The sequence below is a fragment of the Pongo pygmaeus genome, chromosome 4 (genome assembly GCF_028885625.2).
Source record: "Pongo pygmaeus isolate AG05252 chromosome 4, NHGRI_mPonPyg2-v2.0_pri, whole genome shotgun sequence".
NCBI classification, from domain to species: Eukaryota; Metazoa; Chordata; class Mammalia; order Primates; family Hominidae; genus Pongo; species Pongo pygmaeus.
Window position 1 is genome coordinate 106,996,708 of NC_072377.2, and position 27,107 is coordinate 107,023,814.

The 27,107-nt window shown below is 33.4% G+C and overlaps 1 protein-coding gene across 50 annotated transcripts in view; it reads left to right on the plus strand.

The window, feature by feature from the left end:
* Positions 1-27,107, plus strand: part of PAM (peptidylglycine alpha-amidating monooxygenase) — a 275,240-nt gene that overhangs the window by 183,997 nt on the left and 64,136 nt on the right. For all 50 annotated transcript variants that reach the window (XM_054489035.2, XM_054489037.2, XM_054489041.2 and 47 more), the window contains 7 exons: positions 8,299-8,347; positions 9,841-9,908; positions 10,999-11,079; positions 11,364-11,440; positions 12,180-12,283; positions 21,353-21,537; positions 22,642-22,713. In XM_054489035.2, coding sequence (XP_054345010.1) covers positions 8,299-8,347; positions 9,841-9,908; positions 10,999-11,079; positions 11,364-11,440; positions 12,180-12,283; positions 21,353-21,537; positions 22,642-22,713 — 636 coding nt within the window. The remainder of the gene's footprint in view (positions 1-8,298; positions 8,348-9,840; positions 9,909-10,998; positions 11,080-11,363; positions 11,441-12,179; positions 12,284-21,352; positions 21,538-22,641; positions 22,714-27,107) is intronic.

A 27,107-nucleotide genomic window follows, 5' to 3' on the forward strand; every position in this document is an offset into this window, starting at 1 on the left:
ATCCCTTAAAACGTGGATTTCTTAAAAAGTAATTCAACATTGAGCAGAGCGTAAGTGATGTCTTTTTTGGGAAAAAGAAAAGCTTTCCTACATGCAATTTAGTTTTTCAGATTTACATTTAGTTCTTCTAGTCTTTTTTGAGAAATCCTTATGCTTTACCTTTATTGATCCCTTTGCAACTCATGTTTTTTTAATCGCTCATAATTATTAACTCATTTTTAAAAGCTGGTCAGAGCTACATAGTCATCATCTAATTAATTCCATTTGAATTAATGGCAAATAGCATTAAATTTTTAACCCAAGTAAATTAAGAGGAGAAATAAAGAAGTCACTTGCTCACTGGCACAGTCTAAAATTAGGAGCTACAATTCTGTTTCAGTGAAATGTAGTTCAGGGCACTCACAACACTAGCCGAGGTTTGTTTTTCACTAACCACTCCCACTCCCACAGCTTCCTGCTTTTCACGCTGTTCCCCACTGCTGTCTTCATGGCCCTGACATGTTTGTTTATTATGTTCTAGGAATTCTGGGAAAAGAAGGAAGTCATTAGAAGTGCTGGGATTTGCACATTCCATTTCCCGTTTAGTACTAATTTCTTTTTATGTTAATTGACTGTTTTACTTGTAAAACAGAAAGGATACCCTAAATAGATACATGACCTAAAAAAGCATTTGATGAAAACCATTCAAATATAATGTTTAATAATATTGATAGAATATTCTATTAGCAAAATAAAATCAAACCTTTCCTAGACCCAGAAGAGAACCTTCTAGCCTTCCTGTTTCTCCCAATAGAAACATTATTCTTTTCATCCAGTTTGGAAACCCTTCACCTTATCTCCATTTCTTCTCATTACATATTAATTATTCTTTTTTCTATCTTTAAAAACTTTCAAAACTCTTTCTTCTTGTGGGGCCATCTGTCCTCCCCCACACTTTTCGAGTCTCATTTCTTTGCAAGTATGTCTTATCCTTGTTTCACAATTTAACTGCGATGTACCCCTAATAATAACTGAAAGTAAAGTAAAATCTGGTCAGTAGCCACAGACCCTTCTACACTGACGTTTTGTCTTATAGTATAAAGTCTTGCAAAATTCCAAGGGAATGTTGAGAGATAATTCAGGTCACTGAAGGGTTTCAGTATTTTTTTCATTAACAGAGTAATCATACTTAGCATTTATATACTACTTTTCAATTTAGAAGTGCCTTATGTTACTTTTTTAATCCTCATACTACATTACTACATAAACATATTGAATGACTGAAAAATTAATACTAAATCAAATGTATGAGGTATAATGTTCAAAGCGTATTCCCTAAGTAATACCAGGGACTACATGCATACATAATTATATGTAAATTAGATACTTTGGATTTATTTTTTCACCAAAGAACCAAAACACAATACAGAATAGTATTTTAAATAGATTAAGATGATTGGGTTGAAAATTTAGATACTGATTTTAGGTTGACCTTAAAAAATATATATATTCCAATTAAATTATAGCTTTTGGAGAATGTAAACTTTCTGTGTTCCCAACAAAATGGAATAGTTTTGCTGCCAGGTTACCCTCCCTTTGTTTATCACGAGTCTTTAGAGGTTTAAGTAAAAGAAAAGAGAGACAACACATTGTTGCACAAAATAGTTGAGAATTCCAATGGGAATGAAAGGAAACCTTTTATATATGTATACACACACACATATATATATGAAAACACCCTCAAGACTATTCAAAAATTTATAATAGATAATTTTATACGAGAAATAGTTTTCAGCTTTATATTTTAAATTGTGTTTAAAAGGACTTTTTAAAATCAAAGCTCTTCATTCCCTTTTCATTTCATGATTTATTTTATCTAGTACTTTCTTTATGGTTTCTAGACTTTTGCAGCTACATTCTGGACTCGGGGAAAAACAGATAATAATTGGGACAATACGAGGAAATTCAGATTATCATTTAAAGTGTATATATATAATTCTATATATATTTTATATCTATAATGATATATATATATATATATCTCAGAGGTAAGAAAGTGAAAAGCAGTTAGTAGGCCTTTTGACTAGAAGAAAAAGTAAAAAAGTAAATATTTCTTAGTAACCAAGTATAATATTTAAAACTGCCCAACCAAAGCCCGTGAAGCAAGTGAACAAGTTAGTTAAATGTGTCTTTTGGTTTTGGCCAAAAGACAACTCTTTCAGAAGACAAATGAATGTTTAAATATGCTATATACCTAAATATAAAGGTTTAAAACGTAATGCCTCAGGAAGGGGACGTGAGTGGAGGATTTTTGGGTGCTGGTTACATGGGTGTTAGTTTTTTAAGTTTCCTGGATCTGTACTTTCTGATTTGTGCACTTTTCTGTGTATCAGAGTTCAATAAAGAGTTCTAAAGCCAATCAATAATTTTGAAACTTAGCACCATACTTTTAAAAAATAACTTTATTTATCTAGGATTGGTGGGTTTTATCTTTTAATTTTATTTTCTTAGAAGGATGCCTCTGGAGCAGGTTCATAATTTTGAGAGATGAAATAGTATAAATCATAACTTCACTGTAGACTCATTTTTTTTGCATTCATAAAAGATGGCAACAGGAAAGTGCTCTTACATTAGTTGTGCCATAACATCCTCCACACACACAGCGATTATAAAAGCAGGTTGGAGAGCCTGCCTTCCTGCCTTCCATTTGATCTCTTTTGGGAACAGCACAGGCCATCATTTGTGAAAGTCGTCGTCTTGCAGGATGGATAAATGCGTTTTCTCTTCCTTGCCACAAGGCAAATGGAAGCTAGTAATTTCTAATCCCATAGCAGTGAATACAAAATCAAAAGAGGCTAAGTCAATGCAGTGACAGCTTCAAAAGGAATTGTTTTTGAAGATTTTTTTTTCCCCATAGTGCTGGTTTATTTAGCACTGAAGCTTGTCTGCTAACCCAGCTTTCAGCAGCCTCCAGGAAAACCTCGGTGTAGCTTGTGTCATGTATTAACAGTCCCCCTATTTCACTTATATTTTGCTAAGCAGATACACATTTGCCATGACAGCTTAAAGTGTCGGTGCTTTTGAATGGAGACTATTTTATCTCGATGTATCTGTAACTGGAGAGTCCTCATGCTCAGGACTGGTAACTCAGATTTTGTTTTGAAGGAACTAATTTTTAAAAAAATCTGGTAACTCAGATTTTGTTTTAAAGGAACTAATTTTAAAAAACTTTAATATATGAATTTTCTGGTTAATTTGGATGACCACCATTTTTTTGAGTACTGTTAACTGACTTTAGGACCTGCATTTCTAATCCAGATGGTAAAAAAAAAAAAAAAAAAAAAAAAAAAAAAAGCTGTGTCTTAGCTTCATTAAAACCAGAGTTTCATTCAACATCTCTAATAGAGCCCAGAGTGAACACAAGATCTGGATCTGCTGTTCCCTCAGTTGGGTTCATTTTTTATTTGCCTCTCATACCTATGTCCCATCTCTCTGCAGCAGTTTCAGTTGCACAGAAATGACCTTTTTTATATAACAACACAGCCCAACTGTATAGAAGTATCTTTTTAAAAAAACAACATGGCCCAACTGACACAACTGACAGCTATCTGTTCCAATGGTAAGGAAACTGGCTGTGTTGGATCTGTTAGGAGACCTCACTCTTTATTCTCCTAAGGGATTTTCAAAGTAATTATAATTATATGAAATTTCTCTCAACTTTAGAAATTAATCCCCAAATAATCTCCTACTCCTACTTGATCACCTTGGGAGCCATGATTTAGCCCCAGCAAAACATCCTGTCCCAATAATTTAATGTTATTAATTTAGAATGAAGAACCATAAGGTAAAGATCAAAACAGCTTAATAGTCAAATAGTTATTACAACATCTATGTATGTGTATTATTGCAAAGTCATTTGCATTTACTGATAATATAAAAATGATGTCCCTGATTCATTTTTGTTTGTATGTTCAATACAGAGAAAGTAGAGAAGGTGGCCTTTAAATTAGTTCAGAACACTCTGGGAGGGTGGGAAGATATGATACAGTTTAGAATTATTTGCTTCCAAATTTTCTAATTTTTTTTTTTTTTTTTTTTGAAACAGAGTCTTGCTCTGTCACCCAGGCTGAAGTGCAGTGGTGTGATCATGGCTTACTGCAGCCTCGACCTCCTAGGCACAAGCAATCCTCACAAGTAGCTGGGGCTACAGTCACACGCCAGCATGCCTGGCTAATTTTTTTTTTTTTTCTTTGTAGAAATGCAGTTTCACCATATTGCCCAGGCTGGTCTCAAACTCCTGGGGTCAAGTGATTCACCTGCCTCGGCCTTCCAAAGTGCTGGGATTATGGGCATGAGCCATTATGCCCAGCCTAATTTTTATTATTGAAGATGTTACTTCTTTTTGTTTTTCCTAAGACTTGGCAGTGGTTTCAGGCATACTTTTTAGTACCTCCTTAAAGAAAGAATCCATTATCCAAAAGGGTGGCTTGGAATAGTAGGAAATGAGTGTGCTCTAACCTTTACCTTCACCTTCCTCGAAGAGTGTGGTGAATTGAAACTCACTCTACAAATGTCTTTCTGAAGGACTTTCCCAATTAGTGGGACGTAGTTTATAACAATACATTGGTTCCCTCAGGATCAGCGGTTAATCTGTCTTTTTATTGAAGCAGGAAACAACCAGGACAAGATGAGCTCATAAAGTATAGAGCACTATCTCTAGAGAAAAAATTAGGAGAGACCAACAGAACCATCTAAGATCATCTAAGAACCTAAGATGTAGTACATTATTATCATGCATTATTCCACATACTTTACTACTTTGCTATGAATCTAAGCAGGAACTACAAGCTATTATGAGAAAAGCAAGCTAAATAGTTTGGGATGAATAACCTCACATCCCATGCATTCACCTCCCCTTGAGAGAATTGAGCTTCCTACTTAAGTGGATGTCCTTAAGTACCACTGGTTACTTATCCATTCTTGCTTAATTCCTCTATCTTAGCTTCCAAGGAATTTTAACCTTGGAAGTCTCTAAGATATAGAACCTTGTTTTTTATTTTTGCCTTTTTTTTCTAGTAAATAGCATTTATTAAACATTAATATTAGAGAATTATATTTGATACTCAGATGTGTCACCAATTAGCTGAATTACTTTAAGAGGCAACACACTTAATCTCTGTGACCTCTTTTTCCCTATCCATAAAGTGTAAGATTTGAACTCCATCATGTCTGGTTTCCCTTTCGGTTCTGAGATTCTATGAGTCTATATATCTGATAAAATAATTCGGCGTGGTTATACATCTCTGCCTAAACAAAGGAAAGCAATTTCTCAAAGGCAAGCTCAGACCCTTGTGGAGCAGTCATTCAGTTTCATCTTCCTTAAAATTAGATTCTGATTGAATGCTATGTTCAAGTCTCATCCAGTATCTGGAAATATTCATTTCTTTCATCATCAGACTACTCTTTGGAAGTCTTACCACCCAACCACCAGCACTGCAATACTGTCATATGTTGTGATGGCCTCTAAGGCATTATCAGACTTGGCTATTTTACATTTCTTTTTAAAAATTATTATTTCAACTTTTCCACTGTAAATGTCTTCAACATTACAAAAGCTTCTTGTACATGCATATGACATTATAATGGAATATAATGACATAATGAAATATCCCTCTCAGTTTTACCTCATACCTATCTAGTGAATGAAGTTTCATCTCCATTTCTTGAAAACCCTTACACTAAAATTATTTTTACTGCAAGAGAACAACCACTTGAAAAATCTTTTTAACAGGGATGTCTTGGGGTTCAATTCTCTGTAAATACAGGATATTAGTAGTTAAAGGCCAAGTATTTACCTGTGTACCTTTGAGAGAGAGTTAACCTGGAGCCCAACCCAACGAAAGAAAGAATATTTACTTTGGAATAATAAAACTAAAGTAAGAATAAATGAAAGCACCCGAAAAGAACAGCCGTTTGGACTTTTGCATGCTAATGTTATACAGAATAACTGAATGTACATTGAAAGAATAATGTCATGATCAACACAAAAATGACCTCACTTTCTTTTCTACAAACCTAGGATCCCGTTGATCTGACTTCAAGCCCAAAACTCAGAAAAAAAATAAGGTTGTCTTGGGTCTGGTCAAGGAGTGCATTGTTACTAAAAGTCATGGAAGGACCCTGAAACGTTATCAACTTCTTTACGGTCCCATGGCCTCTAATTTAAGAATTTCCTTTTACCCAGACCATGGTATTTATCTTACTAAAATTTCTTTGCTTCACTTATGATTTTATTCTGTATCTAGCTAGTTCAGACCCTTCTGAGAACATGTTTTGCACAATAACATACCAAATTTCAATTCTAATTTCTTTTTTTTAACTATTTTACTCTTTTAATTTTCCCATGTTTTTCCTGCTTTCTTCTAGTCCTGTGTTATTACTTGGAGAAATTTTATGTGCTTCAGTTTCTTTCAGTAAAGAAATTTCACACTCATAACTGTGAAAATACATTTCTTAAAAATAAAATATTCATGTACTGTATTTTTTTTGGAATATACCAATAGAATAATAATAACTAAGCATTTAGTGATTTTTTCTTATGCTCTAAATAGAGTGCTAAGTTCTTTACTTAAGTTATCTCAGTTGTAGACTACTTATAGAGTTTCTTACTGGTATAAATATTGATCACTAGTGCTAATCTATTGAGTATTAAGTACCTAGATTTTACTTCTCTTAGACAAAGGAACTCAGTGAGCACCTCGTTGAAAACTGATGATGGTCCTGTAAGGCACTATCCTATGATCAAATAATTGTGCGGGATTGAAAAATACAAATGAATCCCAAACCTTCTACTTGACAAATTTGGCACGTGGAAATGTGCAATATTTATATTGAAATATAAATTCAATATTTATATTGAAATGTAAATCTATAGTTCATATAGCTTATATAAACTATATATAAACTCAATATATGTAAAATATATATAAATATATTTTGCTTCCTTTCTGCCTTTCCTTCAAATTCAATCCTCTTATTTGACTATTTTAGTTTTTTGACTCATGACAGTTCCCATCTGTTTTTTAAGCAGTGGGATTCCATTTCTGTGGTCTTCAGCTCTGAGTTAACTTTCCTATCTATTCTTCTCCTCCCCTCTCTCCTTTTTACTTTTATTCTAGTCACAGAATAAGTCTATCCAGCTGGCTTTTCCAGCCAGGATATATGATTTTGATATTCTGAGTTCATTTTCTGTACAGTTCTTAACTCTCTCAGTACTGATTTTGTTTTTTCATTTTATGTAGTAAAATATTAGCAGAAGCATCCATTTTTATTGCAATAAACGTTTTAACTGTCAAATGCTTTTATGATGATGCATGTCAGAGACAGATTTTATATATAGCCTAGTGAATTGAAATGAATTAATTCTTAGGAGGTTTCATATCTTGTGGCCCAAGCACTGTATTACAACAGAAGGGCAAAGTCAGAGCACACTGCATATCATCAGGGAAATATACAAAACTAGCTGAAGTTTCTGAGTTCACAGAAGTAAGATCAGCATAGAGGTTATGGAAATAATAATGCATCACTGTGGCAAGGATCGTGTTGGAGGTCATAATCTTCACACCAAACACTGAGGCTGAAATATGCTGCTTATCAAAATTGCCACCTGCTATAGGAGCAGCTGTGGATCCAGGACCCCTGCTGGCCTCCAGACCACTTTGTTTGAGGGCATTCAAGTTGCTCCCATTGGGACTCCTCACTGTGTATATGTGCAAGCATATGGGCTCTTCAGGTCAAACTGTGGAAAGCTGTACTGGAAGAAATTAAAAGTCTCTACAATAATAAAATTCTATTTTGAAACAATGAATATATGAATGTCAGTAGACTTCAGCAATGCCTAAAGTGTATGGAAACCTAAATTATGAACTACACTTCTTAAAAAATAAAAAAGTCTTTTGTTTGGTGCAGCATGGAGCAAACTATTTTAGTTCAGCAACTTTTCTGGGTTTTTCAACAATACAGATAATGCATAGAGAGTAGTAACAACTTTCTAGTATCTGCAGGAAAGTCAATATATTGGTCAGTTTGATGAGTCAAGAAATATAGACTGCAAGAAATGACTGTTTTTGCTGTTATGATACATTGGCAATTAAAGGAATTACTGGATATGAAAGTACTCAGTAAATCATAAAGAACCATACAGATGAAACATAACTTGTGTTTTAAAATATTTGGTTATAATCATTTCAAACTTACTAGTTTGAAATCTGTTTTCTACATTTTCATATTTAAGATATGTGTTTCTATGTGTGTTTTCAGATAGTCACAAGGACTGTTCTGGTGTGTCGTTACACCTCACACGTCTGCCGTAAGTACTTCCATTTTTCCTAGAGGAGCAGCAACTTTAACATCTTTGTGAACTTAGAGTGGGAAGTTTACTGTATTAATTATCTGTGGGTAAAAATTAACCTAAAGTGGCTTAAAACAACAAATATGTATTGTCTTATTTTCCTGTATGTCAGTAATTGGGCACACTTAGCTGGATCCTCAGGCATGCGTTCTCACACAGAGGCTGTAGTCAGAATCTTGGCTGGGGCTTCAGTCAGCTTAAGGCTTGACTGGGGAGGAGCCACTTCCAACATCACTCACATGGTTGTCGGCAGGCTTCAGTTCTTTGCTGAGTGTTGGCTGGAGGTCGCCCTCATATCCTTGCTAAGTGGGCTATAAACAGGGCAGCTCACGATATGGCACCTGGCCTCCATCATAGAAAGTAAGCAAAAAAAGCAACAGAGGGCATGCATGCAAGATGGAGGCCAGAGTCTTTCAGTAACCTAATATTCGAAATGGCATACCATCACTTTTGCCATATTCTATTTGTTAAAGATAAGTTACTAAGTAACTCAGGAATGGAAAACCAAACATTGCATGTTCTCACTCATAAGTGGGAGCTAAGCTGTGAGAATGCAAAGGCATAAGAATGATACAATGGATTTTGAGGACTCCCCGGGGGAAAGGATGGGAAGGAGGTGAGGGATAAAAGGCTACTAATTGAGTTCAGTGTATACTGCTTGGGTGATGGGTGCACCAAAATCTCAGAAACCACCACTAAAGAACTTAGGTAACCAAATACCATCTGTTCCCCAAAAATCTATGGAAATGAAAAAAAATGTTAAAAATGTTTAAAAAGATGTTACTACACTTCTTTTAGTCCATATTAAAGGGCAGGGGATTAGACCAGGGCATAAATGTCACAGCTAGGAATCCTGAGAGCTGATTAGTCAGGGTTCTCCAAAGAAACCTGAACCAATAGAACAGAGAGAAAGAGAAAGAGTTATTGTAAGGGATTGGCTGACACTATTGTGGGGACTGATTAAGTCCTAAATCTATTGGGCCAATTGGAAATTCAAGGAAGGGTTGATGTTGCATTCTTGAGCCCAAAGGCAATTCACAGGCAGAATCCTTTCCTTTTGAGGGGACCTTAGTCTTTTCTCTTCAGACTTTCAATGGACTGGATGAAGCCCACCCATACTATGGAAAATAATCTGCTTTACTCAAAGTTTAATTTAAAGGTTAATCACATTTAAAAATAACCTACCCAGCAACACCTAGACTGGTGTTTGACCAAATAACCAGACACCTGGCCAAGTCGACACGTAAAGTTAGCTATCACAGGAACCATTTAGAGTCTGCCTTCACATGAAAAAGTATTTTTTAAGGAAGAAAAATTCTTCCTCTTTTTCTATTTCAATTTTCACAAGCATCACGTTTTATAAACCAAAGTATTGAGGTATATGCTGTTTTTCCAAAACAGTCATTTTGACTTTTTCAGGTATTTTAGAAAAATATCATTTTTTTCTGCAGACAGCCTTTAATTGCTGGCATGTACCTTATGATGTCTGTTGACACTGTTATCCCAGCAGGAGAAAAAGGTGAGTAATGATTTTTTAATATTTACCATTACCTCATTACCTAATCTGTAGAAATGGATTTATAGTGTATTTTTTATAAACTGTAAAAATAATCAATATTTTTATGTCTTGGAAAAATGAACCAATACTTTATTGTCTTTAGATTTAAAATAGATTTTTGTATTATTCCAAGCCAGTGGTTTATTACTTTTCCATTCTTTATTGAGATGCTAGGAAGTGAGGCCCTTGTGTAGGTGTGTATTATATAAATTAAAGAATAAATCTTGAGTATTTAAAAATAAATCATCCATTCTTGAGATGCAGAGGACACACTGCATAATGAGCAGTGACATAAACTTCTACATAGAAAGATTTAAAAATTAAATGACTAGCAAATCCAACACCAACTTAGTCTTTAAACTTGGATATAGTTGGCTTGTTTCTCTACTTGCAAAATGGGGATGATAATAGCTGATTCTGCCAAGCTTACTAGAAGCGATGAGAATAAGTATATTATTATTTATCAATATATTTTACGATCCTCTGATGAAAGTGCCATATGAAATATTGTTCATTTGTTTTCACTGGGAATCTTAAAGTTAATGACCAGTATGGTCTCTTTGTTACCATTTTTTCATCTATTATAAAATGAATATTTATTGAATAGCTACTGTGTTAAGACTATAAGGAAGGAACAGTATGAAATGGCCTCTTCTCAACAGGAACTGTCAATCTAGTGATGTTAGGTGTCTGCATTCAATTTTTCAAAAATTCTTTCTTTCCAAAAATAAAAACCAATTTTTAAGCTTTCTCAACTGGATAAATTTCAAGCTAAAGGTAACAAATTAAGCCTATGTTTTCACTAACAGAGTATTTTGATTTGGTTCTAGTCATTCTGTTTATGAACAAAATAAAAATATAAGGCAAGGGGTTCTTAATTCATGTGAGTAAAGTGGCTGGCACAGAGTAAGTGCTTAATATCTGTGTATTTAAGTCATAAGAAAACCTCAGTCCCTAGCATCTTGTGAATCCCCTGTGCATAATTTTAGATAAGAATAATGTCATTTTCCAGTTGAATAGTGACTTTCGTCTGTGTTTTCATTTCCCACAGTGGTGAATTCTGACATTTCATGCCATTATAAAAATTATCCAATGCATGTCTTTGCCTATAGAGTTCACACTCACCATTTAGGTAAGAACTTTACATGTTAAATTATAAATATTTACCATTGTGCTTCCTGGTGCCATAAATTAAAATGCAAATTGTGTTTGACCTTAAGTCTGTTTCAATGAAAGTGATTTCATATAAGACCTTGAAATATTTTATGCTGTTTTATCATATTGGTTTTTTAAGATACTCAGTATTTGCAGCTCTGAAAATACTCAGATTTCTACTTTAAAGTAGGAAAGTAAATATGCCTTTTGTTTTTCTAATACCTTATTATATTATATGATTAAAATTTGTGTTTATTACAGGTAAGGTAGTAAGTGGATACAGAGTTAGAAATGGACAGTGGACACTGATTGGACGGCAGAGCCCTCAGCTGCCACAGGTGTGTAAAATCTAGCTTAATTTTGAGAGAAAAAAATATTAACCAGCAGAAAGTAATTTTTAAAAATTATTATGCAACTCTTGTGAATTTCTCTAAAAATCTCTAAATCTGCCTTCACTGTATAACTGAGCTGTATAACCTCCTTTTTGCAACTTCCAATTTGGTGCTTTCTTTATCAGTTTTCTCAATATGGTCAAACCATGTTGGTGGCCTTTTACATCCCATCATTTATTCAAAGACAGTATTTCGGACAGCTCTTCTATTATCACATTTATTCTGATTTTTATGGGATGCGTTTGCTAATAGTATTTATTTGTTTATTTCAAAGTTTGGTGCTCTTGTCATAAAGTACAAGTGATTAATTAAAGGTGAACTGTTTTTATCCAGTGATTAAAGGTGAACTGTTTTTATCCAGTGATTATTTGTGTGTGTGTGTGTGTGTGTGTCTGTCTGTCTGTCTGTTTCACTGTCTGTCTTCATCCTCTCTACCCAGAGTGTACCAAGCTTCACATTATTAAAGCATGTGGTTCTGTGATATATCATATCAATAGAATTAAGGTCAAAAACCCTCTGATCAGTTGAATGGATGCTGAAAAAGCATTTGATAAAATTCAACATCCCTTCATGATAAAACCCTCAAAAAAGGGGTAAAGGAGGAACATACCTCAACACAATCAAACATGTAGTTCTGGATTTTACTGGTAATATTAATGATTCATTGTGTTTGTCTTTTTGGCAGGCTTTCTACCCTGTGGAGCACCCAGTTGATATAAGTTTTGGTGACCTATTGGCTGCAAGATGTGTATTCACTGGTGAAGGAAGGACAGAAGCCACACACATTGGGTATGATTCTGTACATTCCACTATTTAAAGATATTTTATTGGGATAAGGCATGATTACAGGTGACAACTATCTTTGTGAATAAGTTGTACATTTTTTGTCCTGTCATGGACAATTACAACAAACTGTGGCATTTTATCATTTCAAAGCTGATTGATTCGGATAAACCCCAGAACATGTGCTCATTTTTTTGTGCTTCTCTTTTTCTTACTTCCTCAAAACCTTCGGTATCATACCTCTAAATATTACAGTTATCAAAGACTTCATATTGCTTTCTCAGGCTCATCTTAATAAAGAAAATATAATGATAATGAAAATTGTTTTTCTCAAGTGCGTTTTCGCCCTGTGTTCATGGGGTCTACATTTGGTGATTCCCATTAAATACTCAGAACCATGATGTTAAAACTCCTGTGAATTTAATAATTTCCAGTTGTTTAGTCTACTAAATAAGGATAATAATATGCAACACTTTATCAAAAAAGAATGTCGAGCCTTTTAAATAATTTTTTAAATACTGAGCCTCCTTGAAATAATTATATTCTATAACACTACATAAAATTTTCAAAGCACTATGAACTCTTTCAGAAAAAACTTACCTAAATGAAAAATGAAAGGTAGTTTCTTTTCATGCTTTTTTATAGAAAAGAATCAAGGAGACTTCTTTTTATGTTGAACAGGTTTTAAAATATTTACTGATGCCATCTGGAAGCTAGAGTTTCAAACCATTTATGTCTTAATCAAAGAGAAGTTACAGAAAGTAAGCATCTGAAAATATGCTTTAGATGCCCTAAAGATGATTCTTGTGATAGCAACACTAACTGTTGGCTGTATGGAGAAAGGGAAAAGGTACTGAGGCAGGTTTAAAAAACAAAGCAGGAGCATTTGATATCGTGTAAAAGAATTTTTATGTCACTCTAAATGGCTTTTTTGTATTAGTAAGCATAAACTTTAAGGCTGAGGATAAAACAAACCTTTATCAATTTCTGTTACAGAAATAGTTTCCAACAGCTTTGCTTTTGGATAAATTTGCTAAATTTGGGAAAGAGACTTCAGGAAAGCAATAGTATTATTGAGTTATGGGAAACGATGATGGTAAGAAAAAGACTGACAAAGGAGGCATAACTAGATTTGAAAGAAAGAGCCTAATGAGTCCCTTCTTAACAATCTTTAAATACATGAGGTAACATGATTCAGAGGGTATCCATCCGTTGTTCATTTTATGTCAGTGCAGAGCCATAGGTAGTTTACTTAAATGCCCCAGGTTATGTTATTAACCTTTGTAGTAAGTAAATAGAGCAGTAAAAAATCCCTTTCAACACATTACTTTCATTGGCTTACAAGTATTCAGTGTGGAAAAAAACAGAATTTTTCGCCTAGAGGGCTCTTTACAGTTTGCGGGGGGAGGTTTGTTACTTTGCAAATTCTATCCTTTTGAGTTCTGTCTGTGAGGTAATATCTGCCATAGAAATTAATGACTTGTTATAGTACTAGGATGGGAGGCCAAAGTGATCTCTGGAGGTCTGTTTCAGTTCCATGAGTCTAGAATAATTCTTGTCTTTTTTAAAATGTGCATTTTGCTTTAAAATAATACCCTAAAATGACTACACTAATTTATCCTTTCATAAATCTCATGTGGGCTAAAGGAAACACCATTTTGTAATAAAAATGAAATAGAAAGGAATTATAGGAAATTAACTTATTGGGTGAGTCCATATTCTGAATATTTAATTTCTACTCTAGAAGCAATTTTTTTACCAGTGGAATGACAAACAAGTAAGACAAGTTTTAATACATTTAAGTATGAATAAAAGTTTTCATAATAATGGATAATGTTCTCATAGCAGTTAATATGCTTTTTATTTTTAGACTAATAACAGCAATGGGTGTCTGTTTTATAAAATAATAGGCACAACCTCCATCGATTATTACAGGATCACAGTTGAGAATGTGACCAGTGAAATAAACTAGTAATTTATGATTTTGGTTAAATTAAATGATACTCTGTAAATCTATATATCTCCTCTCCCTCTTCTCTTTTCCCACCTACCTCCAACCCACACATACAAACACACATTCCCACAGGACACAGATTTGAGCCCTGAGCCTGAAGCACACATAGGTATAAATCACACTTAACTAAAGATAGGCTGGGGCCAGTAGGTGCCTACTCCGTGTACTGGGAGAACTCTTAGCTTCAAGTTTTAAACCTTTCTGTTCTGTGGTTACATAGAAACTAGGTTTTACAGAAAAACCATTGACAGTAGCCTACCAGGAAGATTTACAGTTGAGTGATTCTTCTACCAAAACCAAGCTTAACTGTATTAAGCTAGAAATTTTGGAACTGGAGAAAACTTTGCTTGGGTAGAACAATCATGGGTAACTAATGAACAGCACTTAAAAGTAGAGGCTGATTTTCCCATAACAGGGATTCATCTTAAAATACCACGATGTAAAAACAGGAGATGGATTTAACCACCTGAGTGTCCATAAATGGATGAATGCATAAAGAAAATGTGTTTTACACATACATGATGGAATACTATTTAGCCTTTACAAGGGGAGAAATCCTGTCATTTGTGACAAGGTGGATGAATCTGAAGGATGTATTAAGTGAAATAAGCCAGGCACAGATATATTAATACAAATACCACATGATCTCACTCATATGTGGAGTCTAAAAAAGTTGAACTCATAGAAATAGAGAATAGAATGATGGTGACTGAAGTGTGGGAAAGGAGGTAATAGGAATTGTTGATCAGAGGACATAAAGTTTCAGATAGACAGGAGGAATAGATTTTGACATCTATTGCGCAGAAGAATGACTACAGTCAATATAATGCACTATATATTTCAAAATAACTAAGAGAGGAATGTCAAATATTTCATGATTTAAAAAAGTGATAGGGCCGAGTACAATGGTTCATGCCTGTAATCTCAGCACTTTGGGAGGCCAAGGCGGGCAGATTGCCTAAGGTCAGGAGTTCAAGACTAGCTTCGCCAACATGGTGAAACCCCATCTCTACAAAAATACAAAAATTAGCCGGGCATGATGGCGGATGCCCATAATCCCAGCTACTTGGGAGGCTGAGGCTGGAGAATCGCTTGAACCTGGAAGGAAGAGATTGCAGTGAGCCAAGATCGCGCCATTGCGCTTCAGACTGGGCTACAGAGCAAATAGCAGGAGCAATGTATCCCTGTCTCCATCTCAAAATAAAAAAAAATTTAAAAAAGATAGGTAAGCAAAGTGATGGATTTGTTAATTAGTTTGATTTAATAGTACCACACTGTATCCATATATTAAAAAATCACATTGTACCTTATATTACAAAATTATTTTTTATTTCAATAGTTTTTGGGGAATAGGTGGTTTTTTGTTACATGGATAAGTTCTTTAGGGATTTCTGCGATTTTGGTGCACCTGTCACACAAGCAATGTACACTGTACCCAATATGTAGTTTTTTTTATCCTTAACCCCCTCCCGCTCTTCCCCCCCGAGTCCCCAAAGTCCATTATATCATTCTTATGCCTTTGCCTCTGTGTGGCTTAGCTCATATTTATAAGTGAGAACATATGATTAAGTGCTTACCATTATTTGTCAATCAAAAGTAATATTAATAATAACTACTTTAAAAGTAGGTATATTTAATATGAGATATATTAATAAATATACTTAATGGTAAAATGTTTTACCCCTATATTATATTTATTTTTAAATAGTAAATATGAATAATATAGCCTAAATAAATTTTCACCAAAGTATGATATATACTGACAACATAGTACTACTAATTGTTCTACGAAGAAGCAATATTTTGTGCTTGACTGCATTACATATTTTATATTCAGGATAATACTTCTCTAAATTCATTTCAAATGTTTAGTCAAGTTTAAATAAAAACAGAATTTAATTAAGTCAGCCAATTAAGCTCATTAAGTCAGCTAATCAGGCTAAAAGTTTATATGCTAAAATTTAATATTAATTATTGGGACTAGGTAGATAATATTTACCAATTTGGTCAGTTTTGTTGGTCATACTTTTCATTTGGAATGGGTCATTTCATTAAAATATGAATGTTCATGGGTACCAACATAGCACTTTAATCTGCATTTTTAAATATATTACATGCAAAGATAAAGTTACATGATAAATAACTTCTTAATGTATACATTTAAAAGCACGATGAAACTTTTTAAAAAATGATTAAAAGTTTTGTAAAATGACTTCTTTGAAGTTTGTATATTTCTTTCTAAAGTTAGTATTACCGATTTTGCCTATTTTCAAGCCTAACATTTGTTGAATATAAAGGGGGTAGAGGTGAAGAATTCTTGAGCTAGTGGAGTGTTTGCGGTATAGACATGGAATACAATGATATTTGGAATTTTTTAAGTCATACATTTCAGATTACTTGGTACTTTATTAAATCTGTATTACATATCTTTCTAATGTATTTTTACAAAAGCTCTCATGGAACCTAGGTAAATAGATTAGACAGATGGATAAACAGATATGGATATAAATAAATATTTTCAGAAATCCCACAGATCAATTGAGTACAAAAATTTGACCTGGCTCATTATTCAGTAGTATAATATACTAGGGCAAACATGCTATGTCATATGAAGTTGTAAACATTTATTAAGCAGGATTATTAATTCTTCCTTCATTCAACACATATTTATCGAGGACTTCCAATTTTCAGGCTCACACATTATGTCAGACCTAAAGCTATTTATATTAAGTATGCCAGTATAAAACAGGAAGTTATCACATAAGCACTTTATTATTCAAGAAGATGAAATAAATGTACTACTGTAATTTTGGAATGTAAGTAATGCCAGCAGTCATCATTTTAAGGAATCACACTGGCATTGGAGAATGTTTAAAGGGCCATTCAGTGGACATAATCTCCCTTCCTACTTTCTCATGTTCATAAATCACTCACATTAGCAGAGTTGAATTGCATATGTTGATCTCTGTGGAAATTAAGGGTACATGTGTCAAAATACTCCCTTAGGAATACGGAAAGCAATTTGTTTTAAAATGAGATTTTTTGTTTTTGAATGAAAGGTGAATGATTGTAAAATAAAATAAGCAAACTGTGATGCTGATACTAAGGATGATTTGACTCCTAACATTTTTAGCATACGACAGTTTCTCTGTCACATAGGAGCTCAGAGTTACCTTGACTACAAGTCTAATTATAGATGGAAAGGAATAAAGTATGACTCTTTTTGTTCAGCTCTTTTAATGAAATTTTCCTTGTGATAGCAAAGATTCCTAAATTATTTGATCAAATTCAATTTTGAATCATAGAATTGGTACCCCAAATGAACTGTATTGGTGAGCTGATTAATATGTCTCAGAAAATCACGTGTGTAAAGGCGAACACATTTATATGTGTATCAAATTAACACATAATATATGTGTAATTGAATTAGTGTATTGTGTGTGTATGTATATGTGCATGTGTGTACACACATACATATATGTATACTCTTACACATATATGCATAATTTTTCTCAAAAGTTAATTCAGTACATGGTAAGATAATTCACTTTTGAGGAAATAACTTGCAACATTAGCTTATATTTTTATTTTTTATTTTCTCAAATATGCTATTTAAAATAATAAAGTGTGATCATAAGTTGTTGAGGACAAAGAGTTACGTTATTTAGAAAGTTACTGATTTTCCTTTATTTGCTATACTTAAGTACATGTGTTTTTCAAACATGTAACCTTGTACCTTGGTACACACTATTTCTAATATAGTAATTGCTGCCTTTGTCTCCAGTATTAGTATATAATTATTCTAAACTTATGCCACCTTTTTATTTCATATTCTTCTCCATAATTACTATCTACAATTTTCTTTTGTTTTTTAATTGTTACTTACTGCTTTTTGGTGATAACAATGAATTTAATTTAGTAAGAGTAAATTATTGTCCTGATTTACTCTTAGCCGACATTGCACAGTTTAATTCCTTGTTCTCAGATTAATTACCTTTCACTTGTTTGAAATGAAATTTTTACTTTTAGTACAATTTTTTTTTCAAATGTGTGTTAAAAACAAATCCTTCCAAATATACATGTAACACATTTAAAAGCACCAAAATTATCTTTAAGGAAATATATATTAACAAGATATTTTATATTAGTTATTTTGAAGCTTTGCAGTATTAGTTGCTTCTTAAATCTCTAATGGATTTTTCTGAAAGCTTGAACTATGTGTTTATCTGAATGGATGGACAGATGGACAGATAGAAGGATATAGATAGAATATATGTAGATATTTACCTGTCTTTATACAGATAAGACATGTTATGAAACATTTCTAGCTACACATCTGTATGCATATCTATGTATATTCATTTGAATAGCTTTATATAGCTTTACTACATGCACACTACTTTATTGAAGAAATCCTTTTGATTGGTCATTCTTAAACAATACTAGCATTTTGTTTCTACCTATGTAAGAGCAAGTCTTACAGTACAACTTTTCTTAAATTATGCCCTGGAACACACAGCAACACAAAAGAGCCCGGTGAGATTCATTTAGGGAATAGAACCTACTGTATCCACCCCCCCACCCCGCCCGACCCCGCCATACAGTCATGAGCACATTGTGTATTAAACGATCAGGCACTATAACATTGTTTAACTTGTATAGACCAACATTTTCATTTGGTCATATGGTAAGATTTTTGTTTGTTTGCTTTTTTTTCTTTTCTTTTCTTTTTTTGAGATGGAGTCTCAGTCTGTCACCTAGGCTGGAGTGCAGTGGTGCGCGATCTCAGCTCACTGCAACCTCTGCGCCTGGGTTCAAGCAATTCTCCTGCCTCAGCCTCCTGAGTAGTTGGGATTACAGGCACCTGCCACTGCGCCCAGCTAATTTTTGCATTTTTAGTAGAGACGAGGTTTCACCATCTTGGTCAGGCTGGTCTTGAACTCCTGACCTCATGATCCACCCACCTCGGCCTCCCAAAGTGCTGGGATTACAGGCGTGAGCCGTCGTGCCCGGCAGGTCATATGGTAAGTTTTTCTCAACTCTTCTGTAAGCATTTCAAGGACCAAAGTTTTGTGGTAATAATTGTGGAAATACTACTCTAGTAGGAAGAGTAAAAAAAAGTCTAGAATTCCCTCTCTAAGTATTTTATAAAAACATATAATAGCTCACAGAATAAACAATTTCCATTTATGCAACAGAGAACACACTGGCCCAAGGGACCAACAATATTTAGACCAGCAGTGATAGTTACTTCATTGTGTGTAGCTTTTTAGTAAGGAAAAAAATCAGGATACTGGCTGTCTTACATATGCTGTTGTGGGTGGGTATACCTTCTCCAGTGAAAACATGGGTATTGACATTCCCAAAAAGAGAAAATATGAAAGGACCCATCCATTGATGAGTTGCAAGTTTCATGAATTATTATATGAATTTAAAATGTTTTTCCTTTCATTAATTTGAGATGCTTAAATGATTAATTTGCTTTTCCTCTCTGCAAGATGATTAAAGGTTTTTAAAGCTAGAGCCACATCTTAAATTCCTTTTTCCTTTTTGCTCGGTTGATCTACATATACCTCCTTTTTTTAAGCAGGAAAGAGAAGGATAATATGGCGGGAGGCTCCAGTTTATTATTTTTGCAACAGCCATTCCTTTTATAGCACATACTGACCAACTCCAAGGCTGTTAAAATGTAATTCTTAGGAATGGTGTTTTGACACCATGAAGACATGTGTAGTGAACAGATGTTTGTTTGGGTTTGCACTTCACTATTTGCTTATATTTCACGGGAGAGGCAATTACACTGACAGGTATCAGATTCAGAGAGTGAGAAGCCAAATGATTTCTAAAGCATAAACAGAGCTTCCCATGGCAGGGGCTTATTCCTGTGGTCTCTCAAGGGCTCTACATTTTCAAAGCTTAGAGAAATCAAATCCCTGCTTGAAAAAGATTTTTATTTTTTTCCTTCCCTTGCTGATGTCATACTGTTGCTATGGAGAGAAAGTGAGTGCTGCATGACATTGCTGGAAAAATCAACACTGATGTATTTCTGTACAGCAAATAACCTACCTCATAGCTTTTTTTTATTAGTGTAGGCTTGCTAAAAATTGTCAATACTAATACTAAAATGAACATGTTCCTTTGCCCAAACAACTTTGCTATATAAAAGTCTTGTGAAGGTGTACTTAAATAGTTCCTTCCTAATAATACTAAAGAGAATGAAATATATAATAACCCATGTGAAGTAAGGAAGCAGAATACATATTTTGTAAACTATTAGACTTTTTTCTATCATTGGGAACTTTTTTCTTGGAAATATCCACTGTTTTAAAATCTATTTTTAACATTGAGTCATTCAACTGTACGGCACTACTTCCGTCACATCTCAACCCTTAAAAAAGATTAGTGCTGATTTCATTTTGAGTCATTCCTGAGGCATTCTTTTCAACCCTTCTATAAAAGCCTAGTTGCCAAGTCAGACATCAGGGATACACTTTGAATGCCTTAGTGTGGACACATGATTCTAGATTCATCTGGCTATAAGGAAGGAGGCAGTTAACCAAAAACAGGGTCCAGGACTTTTGATGTTAAGAGGAAAAGCCATTTTTAAAGACTTATAATAAATAATATATGATAATTCTATTGAAGGTTTCTGATTTTTACCATTGTTAAGGAAATAATAAAGATTTTCCATGAGAACAATAACTTTTCCCAGTCTATGAGTTTTAGCAAATAGGAGGGGACTAAAGAATAAAAAGATTCGAGAGAGGAAAGAAAGTACCATATCCCTCATCTACTAAAATGCCATTTTCATCAGTGGTATTTAGTAGTGTTCATGGTATGCCTGCAAACTGACACTCCATTGTTAAGTGGAAGTATGCCTTTGACAATGTGCTTTTGATGTTGAAAACTGTGATGGGTTTTAATGAAAGCTATAAAATAAATGCACGATATTTCTACCTTTGAATCCATTGCTGGCAGATCTAATGGCTGCATTTTTCTTGCATTAAGCATGTGTTTTATGTGAATGGTTGATTTGTTATATCTTTTTTTTTTGCCTGCAGTGGCACGTCTAGTGATGAAATGTGCAACTTATACATTATGTATTACATGGAAGCCAAGCATGCAGTTTCTTTCATGACCTGTACCCAGAATGTAGCTCCAGATGTGTTCAGAACCATACCACCAGAGGCCAACATTCCAATTCCCGTGAAGTCTGATATGGTTATGATGCATGAACATCATAAAGGTAATAATTGATGTTTAATATAAAGTAATATATGATTTTGTATTTTATATTTTTGTATGTATCTTGTTTGACTATATTTAAAATCATCTTTATTCCCTTCTTCTGTCTACCAGTCACATGTACACACATATTTCTTATTTTCTCATTTTTCTCTTTCATATCCTATCTCCCCTCCCTGACATGTCCCCGTCAGAACAGTTAAAGAGGAAAATCTCAGCCAGGGATGAAACAGATTCATTTTGGGACCAATCCCATAAATGTAGACCTTTCTTCACTTAATTCCTGTTTTCTCATTTCCTCATCTAACTCCTTCCCTAACCAGTAATGACTTACACAATTTATGAATTTATGCACCATGTTCTAAAGATCACTACAGTTTGCCAGTGAAAATGGTTATCATCTCCAGCCATACTTTAAATTATCCATTTAATGGGCTTCTTCAGGCAAAGAACAATTATTGATTTGTGAAGCATTGCTAGTCTTGACTTTTTTTATCTAATTCTCAGAATTGTTATTTAACATATATATATTGTTCCTCTGCAAAATGGTCATATTGACTGTCACTTTTTAACTTAAAATTGCAAAGTCTACTCCTTGTTTTATTGCATGAAGTATGCTGAGACTTGATTGAGTTTTGCAAGTTCAGTCTTAACACACTAGAGCAGCTTCTTATTTCTTTCTAGTGGAAATTTTATGAGAGAAGTTAGCATAGCATTCTGGCCATTTATTAAGATTCTACTATATTTATAGAATATGCCTTAAAGTGTTCTTAAGTGTTCCTAAAACAGTGCTAAATTTAATTTAAGAAAACAAATATGAGTCATTTTGTCAATGCATTTTGAAAATTCTGTATCATTTATATATTATTGAAAGGGTAGTTGACCTAGTTATTAAGTCAGATGTCTCATAATTGGTAGGTTGTGCTGGGGGTGGGGGGGTGGGGAGCTTATGAATTAGAGCATTTCTGTCTTATAAATTCTTAATACTGTAATAAGCACAAGACCCTGAATAGTATATTTATGTTGATGGACTATTTCCAATAAACTATTTTAAGTATGTAATACATACTGCAAATTTATGCTCAGCTTCTTTGATCGTTTACAGAAACAGAATATAAAGATAAGATTCCTTCACTACAGCAGCCAAAACGAGAAGAAGAAGAAGTGTTAGACCAGGGTATGTATGCTTATTTCTATAACTAGTCCTATAAAAGTATCAATTTCCAAGTAGGCAACCAAATTGTAAAGTTACTGAGATATTGTATGTGTCTCTGTATCTGCCTCAAACCCTATGTATTGCTATTTTTATACAATGCATAACTCATGAGAAAATGGTCAATTATTGCACTTTAGCTTTGAAAGTAAAATTCATTCATATAATTTAGTGCTGTTTCATTTTCTGTCTTTGTTTCACTTCATTTAATATTATAATTTTTATGTATAGTGCAAATAAGTGCAAGTATAATCATTAAAAACCATCAGGCTGCTTTTGAAATCTAATAACCTTAACCATTTAAATTATTGTATATTTTGTATGGTATGTTCATTAAGTAGATTTGAGATTCAAGAAAAAAAGAAATTAAGAATTAAATCCACATCTTACCTCTATAAGTCATTCTTCTCTGCCTTCATCAAGGTAGGAGCGATTATTGTCTTATACATCTATAGTTTTGTGTTAAGTTGCCATCTGCAGAGTTTAAAAAAAAGCATCATTCTTCCCCTGTTCTGTTTATTGAAAGTGGTAATGTTTGATGCTTCTATGTCATGTACTGCATGTGCTGGTACTAAAAAATTACTTCCCTGAATCTTGGTTTTTTGCCAGTTGTTTGGAAGATAGTGCTTTGGGTTAGGCATTGGAGTTTGTTATCCTATCAAGTTGTTTTTGGCCTAGGATACACGTTTTTAAACGTTAGTTTCATATTAATGCAAACCCACTTCTACTGACAGCACAAATAGAAATAGAAAGGATTTTTCTATTAGCAACATGTAGAAGTTTCCTGTTTCTTATTGCTAGCTGCTATTGGAATTCTTCAAAATGTATTACATTAGGTCTAGTTCAAAAATATCACTCTTGTATGAATAGTTTTTACAAAATTAAACAATTGAGACTTTAGAAAGGGGAAAATGCACTCTGAAAGAAGCATAAAGTAAACTATGATCCTAAGGTTTTTAAATTATACAGCGGATGTTTTATAATATCTCATTCTAACAAAGTGACCTTCAAAAGAATACAGCTTAGCTCAAAGCACTAAATGGCTGAGTAATTTAAAATAGCTAAATTTATCAATCCTGTTTATATATTTGTAAGTAAGCCAGTAATAGCAGCCTAAATATAGTAGTATTCAGAGTGTTTACTGTAACTTCTGCTGAAGTTTGTTCAGACTTTCAATGAATTATTTTGACATTTCACATGCTATTTGAAATGTATGTCTTTAAAATAATTTTGTCTTAGAATACATTTACAAATAACAACATATATGAAACAATACGGAATGAGATACCACCATTTAGTAGATGCATCTTATAAAATGGTATGTTTCTATGGAAACTGCAGTTGGACTATGGTTTCCTTTTGAAGTTAGTCAAGTTGATCAAGGGAAACACTGACACTTCTAAAAGGTTAAAAACCCAGGGATTTTGTTAGTGAAGCGGTATTAAATGTTATATTTCATCTGTTCTTTCCAAATAGTAGGATTTAGGAGGTGTTATATACGCCTACAAACCAGATTCTTTAAAATACTTTCATACCTTGCCATTCATTTACCCTTTTGTGTTTTATAGCACATATATAATATTCAGAGGTGAACACTATCTATATACCCAAATATACAAATATACCCAAACTCTTACTGGTCCCAGAGAATAATTCTACGGACACATAAGAAATTATTTTCCTGCAGTTTCTGTTTTCTTCTGTTTGTGAATAAAAATGCTGTAACTAAAGGTATTTAACTTGAGAAGAAAAAAACATTCTGATATTATCAATTTTCATATTGCAGAAAATAGGCTGTGTTATTCATATGTTGAAATTAGTGGGCCCATTAAAATGTCATCTCTAATGATGATAAAGACAGTAGCCTAACTAAAAGCCATTTCAATGGCTAGCATAGTCTGTGTATGATCCTACTGGTCTATGGGGACCACAAGCCTAGAATTAAAAGAGAAATACAGAAATACCAAATGCACATTTGTACACATAGTTCATTTGATGCACTAATGAGATCAGTCTATCTCCTTACAACACATAGGGCAAATCTCATTGCTGAAAGAGTATTTCATTCTTCTTAGAGATATTTGTTTGCACAAAGTGTCTATTTGTATGCATTCTTTGGAAAGTCAACTTGACCAAGTAGCTAATAAGGGGGCTTTAATTATTCAAATAAATTATGCCATGTATGTTAATTTTTAAAGTAAGCCCTCAAACTTCACTTTTCATCTTATTTGGTGTTCTGGTCAAAACAACTTGTGTAGTATTTCTTCAGATTGTACAATTATTTTAATACTTTTTAGCCCCAGTAAGCAAAAGCCCACATTATTGTGGTTGTGCTAGCCACAAGCTAACAGACACCATCTATGTTGGTCCTACAGAAGATGTCAAACCCCTGTAGAAAACAGAACAATGTGGGGTAGGAAGAAAAGACTTGAACCATCAGTGGATATGTACTCATGGACAAGCTCTATACCTGTTAGTGGGTACAGATAGTTCTGTAAGTGATGTAGATATTTCCACCTGGTTAATACTATATATAGTGTATATGTGTGTATATATGCACATACACACATACATATATATATTAAATAAATGCGATTTAAATTGTACTATATATAGTATAATATACATATATTTACTTCCTGTCTTAATACATTGGAAAGCAGGGAGAAAGATATAAGTCAAGCTGTGTAATAAATGTTATGTTAGAAAGAAGAAATGACCTTTACTAAGATAGAAAAAAAGGAGGGGAGAGATAGAAATAATCATATTCCATAGACTAAAAGAAAGAAATGTAGCCGTCCCACAAATAAACAGGAAGTGGGAGTTATCTCTGACATGGAGGAAAAAAATTCAAAGAAAGTTAGTGATCTTTAAAGAAAGCCAGTTATCGTTAAAACAGAGATTTATTTAGTACTCTGTTTCTCCAGGAGAAATATAAATATTTTCTTTGAAATTTATATGTTTTGTCAGAATATTAATCTTGATTAGAAATTAACTAGATGTCTTGACATCTAAGTTGTAAAAATCCAGTCTGTGCTTTCTCACAAACACACTGACCTTTCACAATATCTTTGTCTACATCTGCTCTCTGTAGAACAAAATCTGGTGTAAAGCAAGTGTACCTCAGATTCTGTCTCAAAAGATGTAATTACAGAGATACCACAAAAGCATCATTATATGACAGTTTTACTTATCATGTTGTCCTGGATCATGCAACGATAGGAAACATTTTAATGAGGCTTTAATTAAATCTGTAGGGATTTCTTTAAAAATAATGCTTATTTTGACTGATTTTTTAAAATAATATTCATTATAAAAGATAAGGAAATTATGTAAAGTATAAATATACAAATAGAAATCATCCATAGTCCCCAGAAATATGAGTACATATATGTATGTGAAATATATATTATGCATATATTTACATATTAAATATATGCATATGTAATGCACATTATTTTAGTTATAATGTATACACAGTTTCATAACCCTTTTTTAAAAATATACCTTGAATATTTTCTCCAATGGTAAAAATTATTGGCAAGAGTGATTTTTAATGGCTGCATAATACGTGCATATTCCTGCCTATATCAATTTGAAAATAACCCATTTGCATATAAGTGAGTTTATCTGCAAATGAGTTGATTATGTCTGCCTACGGGGAGAAAAACACAAATGGATATTTAAAACAAACTAAAATGTCACCGTCCTTCAAAGACATTGTGAGTGAATAATTACCTATATATGTAATAAGTATAATAAACTATACAATAGACTCAATTAGGCAGTGATTCTGCATGGAGGAAATGAATCCTAGGAGACTATATAGAATGAGGAAGTTCACACTGATGTCTTCCAAAGCAGACACACACACACACACACACACACACACACACATTCCTCACATATATTAAGGTTGGAACTTTTAGAAAACTAACATTTTGTAAGTTCTCTTTATTTCTTATGCATTATAATTTCTTATATATGTTCACTATACCAAAGCTATAAACATCCTGAACTTTCTATAACCATTGTTTAAGCCAAGAATATGGGCTTGAAACTAAGAAGCTTACTAGATGGAAGCAAAAATCTACACAATTACATTTAGGAGTTCTGAATTTGAGTGTCTAACTTCTTTAATATTCAAAGTCTAGATGTAGTGTTGAAACTTATGTCTGTTGTATTGGGAAGATTCAGTGTCTTAAATTCCAGGCAGAATTGAAAATCAAAATCTATAATAACAGTGTATCCTTGTTATTATGTATTATGCTCTAGACAACATTTATTTGGCTGCAGAAACAGCCTTTAACATGTTTTATTCAGTTTGCTCCAAGATCTCCTCATTGTAGTCTTTGTGC